The following is a 20,442-nucleotide window of genomic DNA, read 5'->3' as shown; positions in this document are numbered from 1 at the left end:
TTGATAAATGGACTTTGGTGTTAACAAGTTATTTCTAGCAACAACAACAACAAAAAGAATGCATGGTAACGTCACAAATGATAAATAACTTTGGCTGAAAGAAAGAGGAAAGAGGAATGGTACCTGTCATCAGCAGGTTGTAGGCCTCTTGTTTGGTGATCTTTCCATGATACCAGCTGAGAGAGAAGAGAACGATTAGCTCAATCAACAGAGGAAACCAATGCTGTAGCACCACGTCTCAAATCTCAAAAATTAAAAAAGGAAAAAGAAGGACTTAATAAAGCTCATTTATGCTACTCTTCTTGCTGAAGAAAATACAAAAAAAAAATTATAACTTAAGGATGAAGCAAATACGTGATAAGAGATCAAAGAGGCTGATGTGAGATGGTGGAAATTATCCTGTGATGATAAACTGGCTAAAAGTAGAAAAGACAAACAACTGCTTTCACATCATCAGGTGGAGTTAGAAGACGCTGCAGCACAGAGACGCTCCTTGAATGGGGAAAGTTTGCACGGGAGCTTTGTCTTACGACAGCTGCATTCAAATGTTTCCATTTCTCAGATAAGAGCGGGAAAAAGGAAACGAGTATGATCAGAGCAAGACAACTTACACTTTTCCCTCGTGTGGATCCTCCTCCCGTCCCTGAAAAATATCAGCAACAGAAATGTGTCAGGACATCATCTCTGGGTTAACAGAGACATTACTGTGCAGACTTCACTGAGTTTTATCCACACTTCGTTTTGTCTTGAACGGATATCCCCAAAGACAACTTTCATTTCTGCATCACTTACCACCTCCTCCACCAGATCCTCTACGATGAGGCCCTGCTCCTCTGTGCGAACGTTCGTCACCCACATCCAGCCATCATCCAGTTCATTGTGAACAATAAACATGTCCCCCTTCAGGAAGCTGAGGGCACAGCAATCACACGTGTGTTAAACTCCCTGCCAGGAAGAGGTCTTTGAATGTTACTCTTTTAGATGTGTGTGATGTGTGATCAGCTGACAACTAAACTGAAATCAAAACACAGGAAGAAACTCTGAGGAGTCGCGTTTTGTGTGGTTGTAGTAGCAACACATATCCAGCAGGTGTCTCTTGTGACTTGCAGCATCGGCGGTGAATGTTGCATGTTTATCTACTTTGTTTAAGCCTGTCAGACTCAGGGTGGAGTTTGACTTCAGACAGATGTTCATTTGATTTAGTACAACAGGGATCATTGGGATCATCGTGATCTAATTCTGCTCCTTAAACACGGGGAGAAGATGTTTTTTTTTTTGGGCCAGAGGATGGGCTTTCCATGCTGCTGTGAGGGGAAGAGATGACCTTCGACATGGTACAAAAAAATTAAAGGGAAACTACATTGCTGTCTGGGAGCAACACCGTCAAATACTTCTTTAACTGTGTCACAGAGATTGTTTTTTCCCCACTTATTTATTTTTTTAAAGGTGATGCATTCTTCCAACAGGAAACAGGAGAAGAGAAATGTGTTTATGTACAGACTGCACCGTACCTGATCTCATCAGTATCTGGCACTTTGGTGTATGGAAGTATGGCCCTGACTCTCCTCCTGTCTTCTACAGGCTGCAGGAACAAGAACACACAGAACAAAAAAGTCTCACTCTGACTTTCCAAACCCACATCCACGTTAAATACCCCAATTATTCCATAAAATCAAGAATTCTACTACGACTGCCTCTGGGAGGTATCACACAGCGCTGAAGAAAAAGAAAAGGTAATTAGCACTAGCTTGAGCTTCGCCTTAAACAGCTCTGACTAACCCAGGGACTCACCAAAGGAATCAAAGTTAATTACACATTAAATTTAAAAAGGGTTTTTTTACACTCCGCTGTCACACTCATATTTTTACCCTGCACATTTCGCCGCTGTTGTGTTGCTCTCACCTCTGGGGGCGCCACTGGTGATAGCAGTTTCTCCCCTTTGAGCAGACATGACACGTAGCTGTAGTAACCAATCAGGTCTGAGAGAGAAGAAAAGCGTCTGCCACCGATGTAATAGTCCCCGCACATGGCGATTATCCTGGAGGAACACAACAGAGGAGACGGTAGTTATTAGAACGTGCGGGTCAATCACTTCGCTGTGAAGGCGAGGGAGAAGGTTTCACCGTTTGTCAGAAAACAGCATCAACACACAAAACGTCAGAACAATGGTTTGTTCAAGAATGTAAATATCGATGCAAAGAAGACAGAGTTAAAAGTTGCCCAGCTGAATACAAGTATCCTGTAAGGTTTTTTGTTATTTCTGACTCAGACTGAAATCTCTGGACGATCAAATTACTGCTCTGAACTGTATTCTACTGCAGAGTCACTAATCCTCATTCTCTGCCCATCAGTTGAGTGGATCTCTGAGGGAGGATTTATAATAAAGCCTTGTGCACTATTACTCATCTGCTGCTGCTCTACCGGAGGACATCAAGCTTTTTCAAGTGCAGGTGACACAATTAACCTTGTGTTCATAATTCCTTTACAGCAGGGCTCCTTCCTCCCAAGCATCAATGACATCATGGATCTGCACTGAACTAATGTGGAATGAAGGAGATGATGTCATTGTTCCTTTAGGAGAAGTCTGCGATTTCCCCGAGCACAAAGATGCAAAAAAAAAAAAAAACCGAGTCAGTCATGCAGCTACATCTTTAGTTTTGAGAAAGGTGGCAGGAAAACAGTCCGTACAAACTGGCTGATGTCCACATACAGGTTATGACAAACGGAAAGGACAGATTGTCACGACTCATTTGCGATGTTGTACAGACGAGCAAGGTTGTAAAGATCTCGTGGTTATGTTGCCAAACAAGCGTACCCTTTCTCCCTTTGAGTTCGGATCCCGCCCACACACACACACACACACAGAGTGGATAAATGAAAAGCCTTCTGCGTCACACACAAACAAACTCACATGCACAGAGACAGAGTCATGGGTTTCAGCCGACATCAAAGCGGTGAAGTTCAAAATCATTTCTGAAGAATTAAGTCGTCACACTTGGATATTTTATTTTCAGATGCACGCATTCCTAACTTTTTTATCGGTTGATCTCTGAGGTTGATCTCGCTCTGCAGTGACTGTAGCTTTACTGTAGGTAATGGATAACTTGTGAAATCCCCCTACCCTTATCTTCTATTAGTATGAATGCTGACTACCTAATCATTATGAGATAGCATATTATGTCCTATTTCACCCACTAACATCGCTCTACTGAGAGTAAAGGAGCATCAGTTCGTGCCAAACTAAAATGTAATAGGTGTGGTAGACACCTGGGACCTCTTATTGGATCTAATTGAATAACGTTGGGAACAAATGGGAAATTGTTGAAAGAACTCAAGTGTCAGCAGCGTTATCCTGAACAAGTAAGGAGAGGTCAGGAGAGGACACGCGTCTAAAAATAGCTGCTGCAAACATTGGAACTAGCTTGCAACAGCCTGAACTTGGCATTCAAGTCTTCTCTCGCTGTAGAGTCACACTGGAGTTCTTTCTGCTTCATCGTACCTGAAATGGTTGACCACGTTGGTCAAACTGAGGAAAGATAGGACGAAGGAACCGGGCCGGCGGTCGCTCTCCCTGATGAGGTAGCTGCCAGGGGTCCGGGCCTGGCGGAGCCGCTCCTCAGCAATGGTTCGGTCTAGCTTGCCATGGTACCACCTGAGGCAAACACAGAGGGGGGAGGGGGGGGAGGTGTGTTAGGAGGACAACATATTTCTACACAAGAAACATCAAGTCACAACATATATCGCCTGTTCTAATTAGTGATGTTTTCGTCTTCCTCAGGTCACCTCGTGTCATTTGCTCGTCTTAAAAAATGTCAACTTTTCACATCAGTTCTGGGAATTTAAGCAGCACGACTTCACAAATAAGCAATCATTTGATACAATTCCTGTTAAATGGGCAGCTTCAAAAACATGTTATCAGCTACTTTCCTACAATCCAGACAGAATGACAAACCCTGTCATAAACACATGGAGAGCGGAGGCCACCTAAAAGCTTTTCTGAGTTCCCAGTCCACCATTAAGGCCTTGTAGCTCTCTGAATTAAACAGAAGCCAGAGGAACAACACTGGTTAAAATTTCAGCAGATGAGGCTGAACTTTAACAGTTCCTGCCAGCTGGGGTAAAAAATTAACACGCTTTTCCAAATTTAGGCCACTAGTGCCTTTCCGAGCGGAGGGCAGGGATTAGGAAAAAAAAAACAAAAACAAAAAATCCAGTGGTGAGAAGATGAATGGAGGAGCTGCAGCAGCAGCTCGTTTCTCTTGGGACATAAAGGACCCCCATCTGGTCTGGTTCATTCGAGATCTGAGCTTATAGAGAAATCAGGTCCAAGTCTGCTGTCATAAAAGTAGGCTGGAGAAGGCTTCCTGAGTAGGTGAGGAGGAGTTTAGTGTCCATAAGGGGGCTTTAAGGGAGTTTGAGTGAAAAGAGAATTAAAGAGGGGCGACTGAGACGAGTTGGAGAGTCAGGCCAAGCAGTCCTCAGGGGAGGAAGTAACGCTGAGGGGGGAAAAGAAGAGTGAGGAGGAGGAGATGGACGACTGTAAAAGCAGAGAGAGGAAAAAATTGTCCGAAATCTATTACAACTACATAGGCTGTGGTTATTATGGCATCACATCATTCAAGCTGCTTCGACACCCCCAACAGGTCTGCACAGCGCACAAGTGATCCTGTAAGAGATAAAAAGAAACAACGGGGGGGGGGAGACGCCGTCGACCTGGAGGTTAGTTCGTTTGTGTGCCCCATGTGTAGTCCGTGAAAAGGAGACTACTGTGGACCTATGGAAGACTATGGCTCTCTCTTTGAGTTCTGGTTCTATCGAAAATCACAAACAAAATGTAAAATAACATTTAAACTACGTAACAATTAAGCGACAAACTTGTGTCACTAATCATGCAGCAGACCAAAAATAAAGCATATTGATGGTCTACAATCAGATCTTACAGCCAAATCTATACACAACACAAGATGAAAACCAGCACGAGGGCCAGTTACTGTTTCAGTCATGAAAACTTCCCAGAGTAGGATGCATATTCATCTAATACAGTCGCTCTCTGTTTGTAAGATAATGCTGCCGTCCTTGGTCAACTTGGTCATGTGCTGCCGGCCTGCTCCTTTAACATGCAGACCAGGACACTCTGGTTTAACCTAACAAGGTGGTAAGAACTCCAGCTCTGTATCAGCTCTCAGCGCGGCGGCTTCGGTCAGGGATCGTGAAGCCAAACGAGTGAAAGAAAACACCCTGAGTGACTGGCTCACTTTTTAGTGCAGGCCTCTGTTTTGTTGACTGTTCTGTGACGTGCTTAACATGAATTAAAACATGTTGACGGTTTAAAAGAGCGCGTGGTGTGTAGTACACTGCAGCCTTTAGGTTTAAATAGAGCAGTCATGATAGCAATCAAATAACCCAGCTAACACATTGTTTACAGCAAGCAGAGTGTCACTCAGTAGTTCTTGAATATGCAACAGGACACAGACTAAAGTGCAGGGGGGGGGGGGGGGGGGGGGTCCGCCCGTTGTTAATGATAAGTCGCTTGTAAAGCAGTGGGCATTAAACTACCAAAGTTAAAGTATCTTTTCCAAGCCTATATTACCCTGTGTTACGTTTTTCTTTCAGTTCAATCAATTCCTCAGGACACATGTTGATGAATCTTAAAAACGTCCTCCAGAGCACAATTTGATCACGCTTTGCCAACCAACGTGATTTCATTAGAAACAATCAACACTGGGCCGTCCTGAAATAATCCTGCTGCACACATCCGATGAACACGATCCCACTCTGCACGGAGCAGTCACATTCTGCTGAACTCGTCTTCCTCTCTCAGTGTGTTGCCAAAAATACAGCATTTCATGTTTCAGTGTGACACCAATTGAATCATTTTCTGGAGCGGTTGTCATGAGCGGGATCGTCAAAAACTATTTTAGAGTAAATGAGACGAGAGATGTGACGGTCTGAGACGCATCATTATCACATCCTCCTCTCCTCATCAACCGTCCCTCCAGCCCTGCTGCACCAACGAGAAGCGAACGGATACCGTCAAGCAGGTGCACTGACACTAACACTGCAATGCAACTGGACATAAAACGAAGTGTGACATGACCTGTGGGAGCAGAGAAAACACTACTTCAAAGATTGTTCTGAGAGAAGACATTTTAACAGAAGCACCCAACACATGTAGGGGAAACGTTAGCGTGTTCATAAGTGAAGCTGAGCTAAACAGCTAAATGCTCATTCAAACTGAACTCCCGGAGGCTGTGCTGACACACAGGCTGCTTCTGTCGCTGGAGGCTTTCATCAGCTCGACAAGTTAAAGGCTACTAAAGAATCCAAACAGCTACAGGTGTCATTTTCTATTAAACTAAAAGAGCTTTCCACCACAAATAGTCTAAATAAGTCTCGCCACGTGTAACAACATCTGTGAGTCAACGTTGGTGCAATAAGAACAGAGGCAACGTCACAGATAAGAAAGCACAGGGCTCAAGTGTCTCAGACTTTATGTCAAACTTGAGTTTATCTGTTATGTTGGACAGGTTCAGAAATCACAACAGACCAGTAAACGGTCTCCACATCATCGTCAAGCCGAAAAGGATCCATAATCCTAACTTTGCAGTGTAAACTTAGGCCTGTGTCCAAGAATCAGCGAGTCAACAATTGAGATATTACTGTATCCTCAAGGCTTCTGAACAAGTTGATAATTACAGAGGTACAGCAGCTGGCACAATGTTGAACAATTCAGGGTCTCACAGCAGACGATGTCAGTTGTTGTTGTTGATTGAAGAGTTGATTAAAAGATACTTGTTTGGACAGGATTCACATCATGATGTTTTTTTTGTCGTGTTGTTGAAATGAATGCGTGTGAAAGTCTCTTTTCTCACGTTTTACTCCGGTGTTCATTTTCAACATTTGATTTTCAACCCAGAAAGCATCATCAGCATTCAGCTCAAAGTCCCAACATGTCAGTGATATAGCTGGCTGCAGCGTCTGGATGTTGTCCACACGTCGCCAAACTTGAAACGCATCTTATGGCCGTCCTCCTCTGACACATGTGACAAACAGCTTCTAAAAACACACATCTGTATGGAGCAGCCTTCTTCTGGTTTTTCTATTTGTGCCTCGTGTTGGTGTTTACTGTTGCGTTTAATGACAATTTGTCTTTTGTTGTTGTGCTAGTGAAGCCCTGGTGCAGTGCCTTGAGGTTCGCTCTATTATTTAGAGAACATTGTTGTTTTAGTAAAACAAACATCCCTAACAGCCTATAACTTCACCGTACAAAAAAGGCTGTTTTTTGAGCTTTATGCTTTTATACACAACTTTGTAAAAAAAAATAAAAAATTCTCCATCTTTATATTTGTGCTATACTGTGCATTTCTTCTTGTCTTCAATGGTTTGTAATGCGAGTCAGTAAAAACAGCAGGAAGGGTGTTCAGATCAACACACTATAAAAACAAGCCATGACAGCAGTGATATAACTCAGTGCTACAATGTGCGTGAGGAATGCCCCGTCATGTCAGTACATGAGCTCCAAGCAGCACCGTGACATCCTGTCTCTCTCTCTCTCTCTCTCCGCTACCCACACTCACCTACAAAGAAGGTGTAACCCTGCATAAAGTTATTCCTCAGTCAGGCTTACTTACACAAATGTATCAACACCTAATATGCATGAATCCTAAAGCCTCTTCTTGTATGCAGTAACATTAAATACAGCTAACTGACAAAGTCACCTCACCGAAATACCCCAATGCCCACATCCTGCTCATCATTTTCACACAAGACCGATGTGGTGACTTCATCGTGATACAAGAAGCACTTCAGCTGCTCCTGTGAGCACGCGAGTGACTAGGTTAAGTTAGAATCACACTGTGAGCTAACTGTGTCATGCTGTCAAGAACAATATTACTGCGCTGCACTGCTGAAATCGAACATGCCCGAGCCGAGGGAGCACGGGCAACATGCCAAAATAATGAGCTCAGGCTCCAGCAAACAGAGCAGTATGATTTATTGTGTATAGGCTCCTTCCAGCTATATTTTAAAAGCTGAAATTCATAATAATGCTTCATCAAAAAAAAAAAAAAAAAAGCTGGGACAGGACAGGAGTGGTGTGCTGTTTGCAGATGATTCTTACAGTGTTGAGACACATAAAACACTGGCGGTGAATTCCGAGCAGTTCACAGCTCCTGATTTAAAAAGGACAACCTGTTGAAGCCACAGGATGCACATAAAGTGAGATTTTTTTTTCAACTCTACAGAGAGACTGAGAAACAAGAAGACATTTTTCATACTAGAATAAGACAAGGCTCGTACTGAATAAAGCAGAAGCATTGTTCACTCAAAACTGAGAAAGAAGGGAAGTTGACCTTAAAGAATAATATGATCATGTTCCTCCAATCAAATTGTTTTGTCTTTAGAGCCGACACAACCAGCTGCACTGTGCTGTGACAGCGGTGAAAAAAAGATGTGAGAGTGTTTCATCAATGTATCGAACTGATGTTTGAATGAAATGGTCCACAGCTGCTTCGTCCGTACAGACATGTTTTATACAGCCATAACAATATAAATGAACTCAGGGTTAAACAGCATAGACTGCTTACATTGTTCAGGTCATAAAAGTGCACTCCACTCGTGCTTATTGTATTTCACACAGCGCTCACAGGCAGCTAAAGCAGCATGTGGTAATACTGCCCTCAGGAACAGTTTGGTAATTGTATATGGATTTAGGAAATGACCAACAATCATATCATACTATTCATTGAAGTAGGATCAACACTGTCTATAGCATGTTAAAAAAAGAATGAAGGAATGTTCAATTATTTGCAGCAGCGTGTTTAATAGTAAAAGGGAATCGTTATTAAAATACAGCAGACGTTGAAGCAATGACAAGGTCCGGTTTGAAAAGGACGACACTCTTCGGAAAGATTTTGCGCTCAAATCGAGGTCACCACATATTCTACAGACCAAAATCATTCCACCCGAATGACAAAAAAAAAAAAAAGAGAAGTAGTAAATGATAGAGTATGCTGGGTCAGACTTTAGCATTTAATAAGCTCAGTTAGTGGATTGCTGCAGGAGTTGAACAGCCTCTGTTCTTAAAAAGCTGTAATAAAAACTCTGTTTGTGCTATTTTCTTTGTATTTAGAGCTGGGCTGCATCTCCAAAAATAAATAATATAACTCACTTTTTCCCCTCACAGCGAGAGCCACGTCTCTGTGGGCAATAAGACACACATGACAAAGATGGCTGTGACCACAGTGAGTGGTATCTAATGCCTCTGTTTGTACGTCTGTCTCTCATTACGCTCGTTCTCTGCGGCTCATGTCTCTCGTCTTCATCTCTTTCTGTCCTGATGGATGCAGCTGTGCTCAAACATCTCCACAATCTCACTGTCAGCCTGTCTCTGTATCTTTAACATAATTACACATGTAACGTGACCTTTTCTGACTTCCATTTGTCAACTAATCCCTCTACATTCCACTTAATGTTAAACTATCATTTTAATACCGTCCTAAAGTTTGATCAGCTGGGATTGTCCCTTGTTTCCAGAGAGGCGAGGAAGGAGTTTCAGGTTAATTTGATGCTCCACTTACGCCGAGTTTGCCCTCTGCTGCATCTCCCTCCTTTATCCAATAATCTCACAAGGTGCACCCACTCCAATGATACTGCAGCCGGCCAGGCAAAAAAGGGGAACTCCGATGTGGAAAGCAGCGCAAAGTCAGCTCTGAATCCATGTAAGTCATGATGATGTGACCCTTCTTTCGCCCTGAAACAGTCATCTCCCGTTTCTACGCTCAGTGAGCAACATCCTTCCGAGTGAGATGAGCGGGAGGAGACGGAGATGAAGCCTGACAGCCCACATGCATTTAGGCGTCGTAACTAATTTAAGGAAAATTTAAGGATTATTTCTGGTTCCATTATCGCGGAGGTGCTGTCCTGAAGAAGTTGATCCGAGTCTGAAGCAATATCTGCCTCCCAGGAGTCTTTGCTTTCATCTCATCCTGCGCTGACTCTCTTTTTTTTTTTATCCTTCTCTCTTTCCTCTCTCATAAAGCCTGGCATCAGGAGCGAGAGCGTGCTGCCTATTGGGTTTTTGAAGCAGTGGGACAGAAAGGAAAGGGAGTGGTCTCTCTGCAAACAGAAAACTGAGAGAATACACATTTATGTAATGCCAATGAACACTGACATTAAGACATGTATTCATCAGGGCTGGGCGATTTGACCTCAAATCAATATCACGATTAATTTAACATTTGACCTCGATTACGATTAATGAACAATTATTTTGTTTTAGTTTTTTTTTTTTTTTTTACTGTAAATTATGCTCCATTATAAAACTGAGATATTGCTTGTAGTGAAAGAGTGCATAGCTAACTATTTTTGTGGTTATTTTTATTGAATATTTGGAGCTGAAATCGAAGCATCATTTGAAAGGAAAACAACACAGTTTAGTTTTAACGTAGAAATTTACAGTACAAAATAAACTACTTGGATTTGTTGCTAACTGTTTTTACTCAGTGTTTACATTTGACTTCTTTACGTTTAGTGTCGTCTTTCCTAAGGACATTGCTTCAATGTTGTGGATTGGAAGTTTTGTCACATGACTCTGCCCTGAAAATAACTGAAATAATTGACATTAAACAATTAAAATCGATTAATTGTTCCGAATGTCCATTTCAATTGCTTGCCCAGGCATAGTATTCATTAAATCCATTCACAAACTTTTAATGCCGCTTCAACCATGATTATAGATTTTTCAACACATGATGACATGAACCTGATATTTTAATCCCAGCAACAAACAATTCTTTTAAGTAAACAATCGAACATCATAAATGTCAACACATTATGTGCACTTACCAAGCAGAGTTATGGAATCATATTTGAGTCATACAGTTTCCTCAATGGAAATAGAATAAATTAAAGATCTGCACAAGCCTGACAGCATCAGTTTTGCTTTGCACATGATGAACTGCCACAGACTGTTAACTCAGCCTCAGCAGGACAGTGACAGCACACGGGGTTCGACTTCAACTGTACAGATGGGAGAGATGATAAAGAGTCATCCATGCATCTCCAGCCTCGCTCAACCTGAACCTAAACCGAACATCATCATCATTTTAAAGGCCAGACAGACGCACACGGGGACCAAAGCACACATCTCTGCTTTCCTGTTGTGAATCAGCCACCCTGAAAAAACATCATTGCAGCAGTGAAAAAAGGCTTCACTGTCTAACCCATCCAATAACTATCAAACGTCCATATTTACACGACAGACAGCACAGAGTGCACCACAAGCTTCCTGCTGAGCTGCATCTCAACTTACAATGCTGTGACTCAACTTTGAAAGAAATACCCTTTCTATACTTGTGTAGGAACTGTAGAGCTTGAATCTTAGCTCCCACTCTTACTGTTTTCTCCACAAAGAAAGCCACCTTGTCCTTCGGCACATCTAACTAACTCATTCAATTAATAAAAACCTGGGTATTGTCGAACACGGCTGAAATGCTCCTGAGGATCCCGTTAAGGCCACAATGAGAGGCTCAGAAGTCTTGAAAACAGGATGCACAAGAGAAAAGGCAGGGCAGTGTGGGTATTGGAAGGGCATGACAGGACATTGCATAACACATTGAAAATGCGTGGAAACCATAAGCTTTGGCTTATCAATGCACAGCACCAAGCTTACACTACTAAAAGTGGAACTGGTATGTTAATCAAGCGTGCTAGTAAACCATGTGCATCCTTTGATAAATTAGTTAAGAGACACTGTTTCATAGTTTCTAGCCAACCAAGGTACTTTAATAATTTCAAAAATGTGTGGCAGGAAATGACAGGCTACATGTTAATTGGAAGGTTCATCAAGAGTGTGTAAGGACTGATCCAAATCATGAATAAACCTCTGCTTTCTTATGAAGTGCTGGAACATTTTAGCCCAAAGAACAATCTCCCTCAGGGAATAACCCAGTTCTGTCTTGTGCAATTTCTGACTTCCATTGTCTGTGCCACCCGTCACAAAGGGCAGTAAGGTAGCATGGATAGTCAATTCACGTTGCAGTTTCATATGGTTCCTTTAGCCAACAGCTAAATCTGGTAAACTCATTCAGATCGCCACTGATCTCCAAATCCAACTTTTTCTTTTCCCCTTTTACTCCTTCCTCCATCCACCCAGCTTCTTAGGGAAACCCTCTATGACTCAAAATCCTCACTAATCTTCGTGGAAACTCAAAATCAACGACCTGTTTCTCAACGTGCTGTTTGTTTAAGCTCAGGCACTGGGCTTCAGGTTTCTGACGGCAGCAGGAACGTGCACCGTTTTGCCACCTCACAACTCCACTTGCCTCATTGTTAGTGATCGTCACTGTGGAATTCTTACTGCGACGCTGCATCCATTGTTTATGAATGAAACATTTCTTTACAGAGGTGTGAATGAATGTGACTGTTATTTGCATGTCTGACACTTGCACTCCGCAGCTCTCGGCAAGAGTGCCAAGTTTAGTTTTCACAGTCACTGTGCAGCACGCAGTGGGACCTGTTCCAAAACTTGTGGAAGTTTTCCACCATCACTCTTCCTAGATGCACTTCACAGACTGCTAACATTACTCAAAGGAATACAAGAGGAGTCTTGGAGCCAAATTACAGAAGGCCTACGCGGCTAGCTGCACAGCTGAATGAGCAAAGTGAGATTCAGAATCATTCAGGGTAGTCAGCTGTGAATGTAACACTCATTTGTGCCAATCGGAGATTTGCCCCTGGCATATGCTATCCGGGGAACAGTAAGAGAATGTGCGTCATGAAAAACAAACGTGTGCATTTCTTATATTAGACATACAATGTCGGTTTACAAACACAATGTGACACAAGATAAGTTGATTTTATGACACAAGACGTAGCCATGACTTTATTGCCTCAAGGCCAGAGCTTTAGCAATAGTCATGACCGTGATGGATCTCGCCTGAATCCCTGTATTGGGATTAAACTTAATTTGCAGGATAGTACCTCAAGATGAGACCATGACCTCTCAGAAGATCCACTCATATCTGCCCCTGTCCATCACAGTGGATCAGTGGCACATCCCGAAGGAGGAACAGACACTCTACTTAACTGGGTCATCATTGCAGGGCAAAGGAAGCACCTTATATCTTGTCTGTTCTCAAGAGGCACCCACTTCCAGACGAGAGGATGAATGAATGACAGCTGAATGTCCGGATGTTAAAAGACCTCGTTACTGGCCTTACTTGCATTGCAAATGGCAGGTGTTGTTGTGAGCAAAACACACATGCATATATATACACGTGTGTATAATATACACGTGTGTATAATACACACATTTATTGATGGGTAAAATTAAAGTTAAATATTCTATCCAAGAATATAAGCTCTGAAAGAGAACATTTACACGAGCATATATTTACAGCTATACATCCTTTACTTTGATGTGATAAACGCCATATCTTGCCTCATCCACCTATTAGGGGAAGTCGCAGGCCAATAAAAAACAGAAACTGTACAGAAATGTGGTCCAGTTTTCCGGTGCATCGTCACCACTTCAAGCAATTCAGAAAACCACAAACATGAAATAGATTTTTTTTTAAAAGCTTAAGTTGTGCATGTGCCTTACACAACTTGGTTGTGTAAAGCAGGGCGAGCTTTAGAGAGTGATTCTATTTGACTCTCACCAGTGTGTAAAGTTGTGTGTTAGTGGATGTGGTAGAAAAACATTTGACAACAAGTCAGTCATTGTTAAACATGCAGGACCAAAGAAAATCAATGGCATTCATGCACAGGCGACAACTGTTCCGCTGCCTCACAGGCAACCCTGCAAGTTGATAAACTGAAATCTAAGTGCAAACCAATGAGGAAGTCAGTCTTCTCTTGGGAAAAATACTACTTCCACTGTCGTATTATATGAAAAACACATGACTCTACTTATAAATTAATCTAACTTTGGGTTGTTTGTACATTACCAGCAGCGCAGGCGAGGCTGCTGATATGCTGGCCTTCCCCTTCCTCTGTAATCTGACAGGGAGATACAGGATGGCTCCTAAAATAAAAGCTGAGTCCACACTCCAGTCACTTCCATATGAGAGCCAGAAATGACAAATCTCAGCAGCTCTCTAATGAGACTATAAAAAATGGGATGGCCGTATTTAGGCTATTCCAATACCAGTAACTCTGCATTAGGACATGTGCCTTTGTGCATGCTTCATACAAATGCCTATAATAAAGCATAGTAAAGTATGATTATTAATGTGTATTCAACCCAACAAGGTTGACACATAGCCTGCTATATGCTTGTTTGACTTTAATCACAATCAATGTTTCTGGCAGATAATTTCCATGAAGTCAGGAGACTGTGAATTGGCTATTAGCAGACAATTGTTCAGCAAAGGAGCAACATTACATTTGCCTTTAAATTAAACAAATACAAGGCACAGTGTTTCTAAAAATAATTAGGATACTATTAAGATGACATACAAGCTTTCATATGCGAGTATGTAAAACACTTCTTATTAAGGTCAGTTAAAGAAGACTTGATTACCTCTTTATGACAAATGTTTATAATGATAGGAAGTTAATAAGCTGTTCACATTTCAGTTGATTTACACAGAGAATGTATGGATGTATGCATACATGGCTATATCACCTTTTCTTAGACTAAACAAGTTATTTTGTGCAGAGCCCAAGATTCCTACATGTCCAAACTACAAACACTGACCTTCCCCTGGCCTGCAGTGAGCCCCAATCCTCTTCTGAATCGTCAACACTAAACAGATCTTCTCGTATTTATTTATTTATTTATAGTCAAGCTAATCCACTGACAGCTTTATGCACAAAAGCTTACTTAATTTTTAAACATGACCTGGGTCGTTTTGCTGTCATAGGACTGGAGTGTCTGGAATCCAAAATAATATTGGTAGTAATGTAATCTTTCTAAACCATTTGTTACACCCTTATAAATAAGATCTGGATCAAAATGAGTTGTTTAATATACAACTTTTACTTAATTAGATTGGTGAAGCCCCAAAAAGATGACTTCTTTTAAATATGTTCAAATTAACTCATCACTCAGTCTGTGCTGTGAACTCAAATCCTATGTTTAAACCCCTTCCCTCATAGAATAAGATGCACTTCAGTATGCTGAATATCCTAATAGTTGATCACTGTTCAATAAATTATTGATCAGTGAAACATATATTAGAACTGTCCTGTGGGACCTTCAAAAAAAAAAGTTACTTTATTTGATTGTTCAATCATATCATGAGTCAGTGGATCAACACAGTGTATCATGTTATATGATCAGAGTATGCCTGGTTCTTCCCCAAAAATTCAGCTTGATAACGCAAAAGAAAAACAAGTGTGTGTGTGTTATTAAATTGTGATAACTTCTTGTATCTGTAATTGTTTGATGACAGCTGTGTGACAAGTCACTAGTGACCATGCAGGAGTTCACACTAAGTCAAGTTCAGACCTCAAGTATTTGTCAGCAGGAAGGACGTGAACTCAACAAACACAGGATGATGTGAAACGTCGATATCTTGTGATTTGATTCATTTTTACAAGGTGTATACTCACTGGTTGGTGGGAGGCGCAGAGAGGGGGAATACCACCTCTTCTTCTTCGTATTCCGGTCCATCCTGCATGTCGCTCTCATCCATAGTGCCACTGAGCCCCCCACAACCTGGAGGAGGAGGGGGAGGCAGTGGTGGGAAGGCAGTGGGTCCATCCGGGCCTGTTGATGTGGGTGAAATCCGACTTACTGGACCTTCCGAAGTGGGAGAGCTGCAAACGCTGCCCACGGTCCCTGAGGTTGTTCCTTGGAAAACTGAGTGTCCACCTCCTGTTCCGCCACTCCCTGGAGCGGACAGCACTGGTCCGGTCACATCCCCACCAGCCCAGGGATATATCATACTCATGTCAGGAAGTGAGTCCGGAGAGGTGTTTGAATTTTGACGGAGGGCTGGTGCTTGTCCTTCTCCCAAGTCAGTCACACGCACCCTGCTTGGTTTAGGATAGTAGGGAAAAGGGGCCGTGTCCGGGCCTCCTCCGCCTGCCACCCCTGTCCCTGTGGTGACCGAGCCCGTATCCTCACTGCTGACCTCCGCAGCCATCATATTAAACTAATATATAGAGGGGGAAAAGTCCAGAAGGGAACCTGCCCTACCCCTCTGTTCTCACAACACTCCTTCAGTGTTTGGGCTCTGGGGAGACAACAACAAAAGTTTCTCCAAAACGCGTTTCGCTCGTCAGCTAGCGTTAGCCGCCAAGCTAACTTAGCTTATTCGGCTGCACTAGCGGGCGTTAGCTTTCCTCGCATAGAAAGCCCAGCTAACGCTAGCGTGAAGGCTAGCAGCTCCGAGACACTTGATGAGTGCTTGCTTGCTATGTCTTCATCGTTTCCTGAGTTAAAAAAAGTTAACAAAACATATTCTCGTGTAAACTAACTATAGTAACGTTTCAAAAAATAATATTTAATCACCAATATATCCTGTTTGTCTGCTCGGACTTTATCCACGGCACCAGGCGGACCACTTGTCGGTGAGTGTTGTTTTATTGTCACTGTTGTGTGTGACCCCCTTTCTTTTTTTCCAGTGTTGTTGTTTTTCTTTTCTTTACAGTTTCCAGCCGTCAAAAATACATCCCACAAGCGTTCCGGTGCTATCAACCAAGCTCCCAGAGTCGTATGTTGCGAACTATCGTAGGCAACAGTAGATTATTGTTACGCATGTAAGCTGAGTTCGTCTTTATTTCTAGGTTTCAGGGCTGCTGGTGGCTTGCCCGCTGCTGCACTTCTCTCTCTCTTTCTCTCTCTCTCTCTCCCACTGCTCTCTCCAGTCAGCGTGCAGACACAGCCAAGTGAACACAGAGCGGCACCGGCTCCATCCATGACATCTTCTATCGGTATTCGAGGATATGGGAAATAAGGCTTCAATCATAATTTCCTGCAGCTACTGAAATTACGGCGCATAATGTTTTATAGTGTTTGAAAATATCCTACAGAGCAAGTTGATTAGTAGTTGCATGCTGTGGGGTTTTTAATCATCACTTTGACACTCTGATTTTATGACAAAATGTCTACATTGTTTCCCAATAAATCTTATCTGCAAGCTTGATTTTAATTTTTGGACAGTGTGAGGAGTGGGAAAGTTGTCCAAGCAAGGTGTTTAAGATAGTTGTAATGTTTTAGGACATTGCATTAGACTTAGACTTAGACTAAACTTTATTGATCCTTTGGGATGACTCCCTCAGGAAATGTAGGTTCCAGCAGCATATACAATAAGAGTACAAAATAAAGATAAAAATGTAACACAAAATACAAAAAATGTATTGTAAGTAACAATATACAGAATAATATAGCATTAGGACAGGAACAACAAACAAAGCAATGAAACCAATATTTCCTTTTTAATAGATACATAATATATTTTTCATTAATGAATCATAGCCACAATTAAAAAAAACAAAAAAACAGACTGACTAAAGACTAAAATATGATAACATAATATTGCTTATTTGGCTGTTGTATCTGAACTAACCTATCTTGTTGACTTGGTTCAAAGGTTTTCCAAGAAGACAGATGTTATTGTCCAGAAGAAGTCTCCTTCAGCCAACATGTCTCCATGCTACTGAAGAAACACCCTGAATCTGAATGGGACTTCATACAGGTCAGTCTGCTCTCTTTCATTTCGCTCTCCATGTGTTGTTTCAATTGTCTGATTTGCTACATTAAATTGTAGGAGAATTGGTATTATCTTTATAAGCATTGCTTTTGAGTATATAGTTTATTTCTGATTGATTATGAATATCTATTTTGTTGTTGTTTGACAGAGCAACACTGGAATAATGCTGCAGAGATGAACAGTGACAAGCCATACGACAGTCATCTCTCCCCTCCACACACCCAGACTCTAGCAGTTCACACAGTGATGTTTGGGAAGGGGCAGTTACTCAAAAGAAATTTAAGAAATTGCATTTATTGCATGCTTTACATAGTTTAAAGCAGACTCTAATCTCTGCCTGTTTACTACTCAAAACCTTTTGAGCTGGAATCTTTGGATCACCTTACAGTTTGTTTATTTGTTGTGTTTGTTGTTTCAATTTGACAGTAGCAGCATTCATATCGACATTGCCCTTACAAATAACACTAACTTTATTTCAATCGTTCAAAAGTTTGTATTGCTTATTTTGTATATCACATTAAAGCAGATTTTAGGCAGTTGTGTGTAGTCTACAGAATAATGAAGTTGTTTTCTTAGTTGCACTGATATTATAAATCTTTAAAATGCAGAATTTAGTTATTTTATTATATATAGTGCATGCATTGTAAACTGTGATAAATTGAGCATCAAAGTTCTTTACAGTCACCGCGACCTCCGCCCTCCGCCCTCCCCGCCCTCCATCGTGGGTGTGGGAGGCAGGCGGGTTCAGTGAAGGTCGCCCAAAAAAAATCAGGGGGGTATGATCATTATTGCCACTATCATCCCTCGACTGGCTGACGTCTTTTATCCAGATCAAGACAAATGCTTGATATATTTGTGGCGTCTCTGCTGCCAGCTCTTTACCGGGATATCTACTTGATACTTTTGGTTAAAATTTTGTTAATTTGTTCGTGTTTTATTTGAATCTACTCAATTGAAACAGGTTAATCTTTCGTAACTGATTTCAGTTATATTAACTCAACTTTTAACAAGGTTAGATTTATTTAATAATAATGTGTGCAATATTTTGCCTCAATTTTATTGAGTAGTTAATGTGTATCTCTTTTACAGTGTAGAGACAGAACCTAGTGAGACGAAGTCATCCAACTGTAAGACAGAAGTTGGTCTCTTATTAAATCTCATTTGGACAAGCTTTAAATGCCCCTTTGAGATATTTATATGCTGTTCGCTGGCTGGAAAGTTGACTCGTGTGCTCGAGTGGGTCAGCCATGGGCTTACGTTGGCCAGATAGAGCTCATATAGTTTGGATTAGCAACAGCAGCAGTGATGCAGCTGCCATCAAATTTTTACCTCCACATCTTGGAGAATTTTTCAGGGTAAAAAAATATATGTCAAAGCAAGAGTAGATGTCTTTTCCACTTTGCTCAGCTCAGTTTTAATCTCTGTCTGAGTCATTTTCTCAATTTATAAATACTCGTTTTTTCTGTCCCCCCTCGTTGTTCCTGCTGTGATTTGACAGTCCTCCCCAGGTAGATGGATAGACAGAGCACAGCTCAATGACATCTGCTGTCAGCCTCCATCTGTGCATCCAAATCTTTGCTGATCTGCTGTGTTCTCTGATCTAATGTGAGTGACATCTAACCATTACTCCCTCCTCTCCTTCACTTTCCCTGTTGTCTCCTGACAAATGGATACTGACATCAGCATAACAGAAGTGCAGGAGGCATGGGTTTTATGAAACTACACTACCACTCAAGAGGAAGCACACCTCACATCCCAGTGGGTCACCCAGGAAGCTGATATCAGTGTTCACCGAAGCCCTGGCTGTGCCTAAGTCCTGTGACACAGAAGGTCAGTGAACTGTAAAACTGAAGACTCACATTGACTTGACATGTATCCATAAAAGCCACTCTGCTTGAAACGCAAAAATACTCAGATGTAAACATGCAAACAAACATGCATGAATCGACATAGTCAAGCATGCCTATGGAGAAAATAGAGTACTTATGTGGGCACTTGAGGATGCACAACAACCTGTTTTTCCCCACCACTTTAACTGTATGGCCACGCTTTTGACTTAATTGCCAAACTTGTCCTCAAGTGGCCTTCTATGGTGGTCTGATCTTCTGTGTGGCAGTGTGACTGAGTCCTGTGAATCCTCTTATACTGAGTACAATGAGAGTACACACACAATTCTTCTTCACACCTGCTGGGAGGTGCAGTATCCACTTTCTAGCCTGTTTTGCGAAAGCCTTGCAGAGTGTTAAAAAAGAGAATAACCGGAAAGGTTAAATCATTGAGTTTAAAACCTTGCCTGCACATTATCTCATCTATATTATGTAAGCCCTCATGTACTTGCATCTTTTTTTGTTTTGTTTTCTCTGCATGTGAGTTATTTGAGGGCTTCAAGATGAATGTGTGAATACGATTGGCAGGGCCGCTCCACTCTGCTGTTCTGCTTTGTTTCACCATAACCGCTGTGTCAGATCTAAGCATGGACACTGATTTGAGGAACACGGGAACTGGACTGGGTGTCAACTGAGGGCTGTCATCCATATTCATTTTAATCTTCTATCTATGTTCTTATCATAACACTTCATTACCTTCAAACAGCCCCTGGTAAGATCTCTAACCCTGTATGCCTTTAAAGCCAAATGTTTTTTTTTTATTTGCTGACGCATCTCATGTGATGTGAAACAGCATCATTATTATTTCTCTTGTAACACAAGCCTCCTTGTCATGATAGCTGTTGATGACAGAGTGATGTGGAAAGGTTTTTTGTAGCAACTAAAGTGTGTGT

At 41.7% G+C, this 20,442-nt stretch overlaps 1 protein-coding gene and 1 long non-coding RNA gene across 5 annotated transcripts in view; one reads left to right on the top strand and one right to left on the bottom strand.

The window, feature by feature from the left end:
• rasa1a (RAS p21 protein activator (GTPase activating protein) 1a) overlaps positions 1–17,123 on the bottom strand; it is a 25,738-nt gene extending 8,615 nt beyond the window's left edge. For 2 of the 3 annotated variants that reach the window (XM_079347336.1, XM_079347335.1), the window contains exons 1-7: positions 15,559–17,122; positions 3,500–3,652; positions 1,903–2,038; positions 1,512–1,582; positions 793–910; positions 612–643; positions 124–176 (exon numbers count right to left, since the gene is read on the bottom strand). In XM_079347336.1, the coding sequence (XP_079203462.1) occupies positions 124–176; positions 612–643; positions 793–910; positions 1,512–1,582; positions 1,903–2,038; positions 3,500–3,652; positions 15,559–16,097 (1,102 nt within the window). In that variant the 5' untranslated portion in view covers positions 16,098–17,122. Of the gene's footprint in view, positions 1–123; positions 177–611; positions 644–792; positions 911–1,511; positions 1,583–1,902; positions 2,039–3,499; positions 3,653–15,558 lie in introns of all 3 variants that reach the window. The other variant, XM_079347334.1, reaches the window with a different exon arrangement.
• LOC306826331 lies at positions 16,622–20,442 on the top strand. Of its 2 annotated transcripts, XR_013779396.1 has the most exons (4): positions 16,622–16,710; positions 17,544–17,648; positions 17,812–18,801; positions 19,347–20,442. It is a non-coding gene; the product is annotated as an uncharacterized lncRNA (long non-coding RNA). The 2 variants fall into 2 exon arrangements; XR_013779397.1 differs by having other exon boundaries at positions 17,812–20,442.

The sequence above is a fragment of the Symphodus melops genome (assembly GCF_947650265.1).
Source record: "Symphodus melops genome assembly, chromosome: 1".
Taxonomy (NCBI): Eukaryota; Metazoa; Chordata; class Actinopteri; order Labriformes; family Labridae; genus Symphodus; species Symphodus melops.
This window is presented reverse-complemented; position numbering and strand designations above follow the sequence as displayed.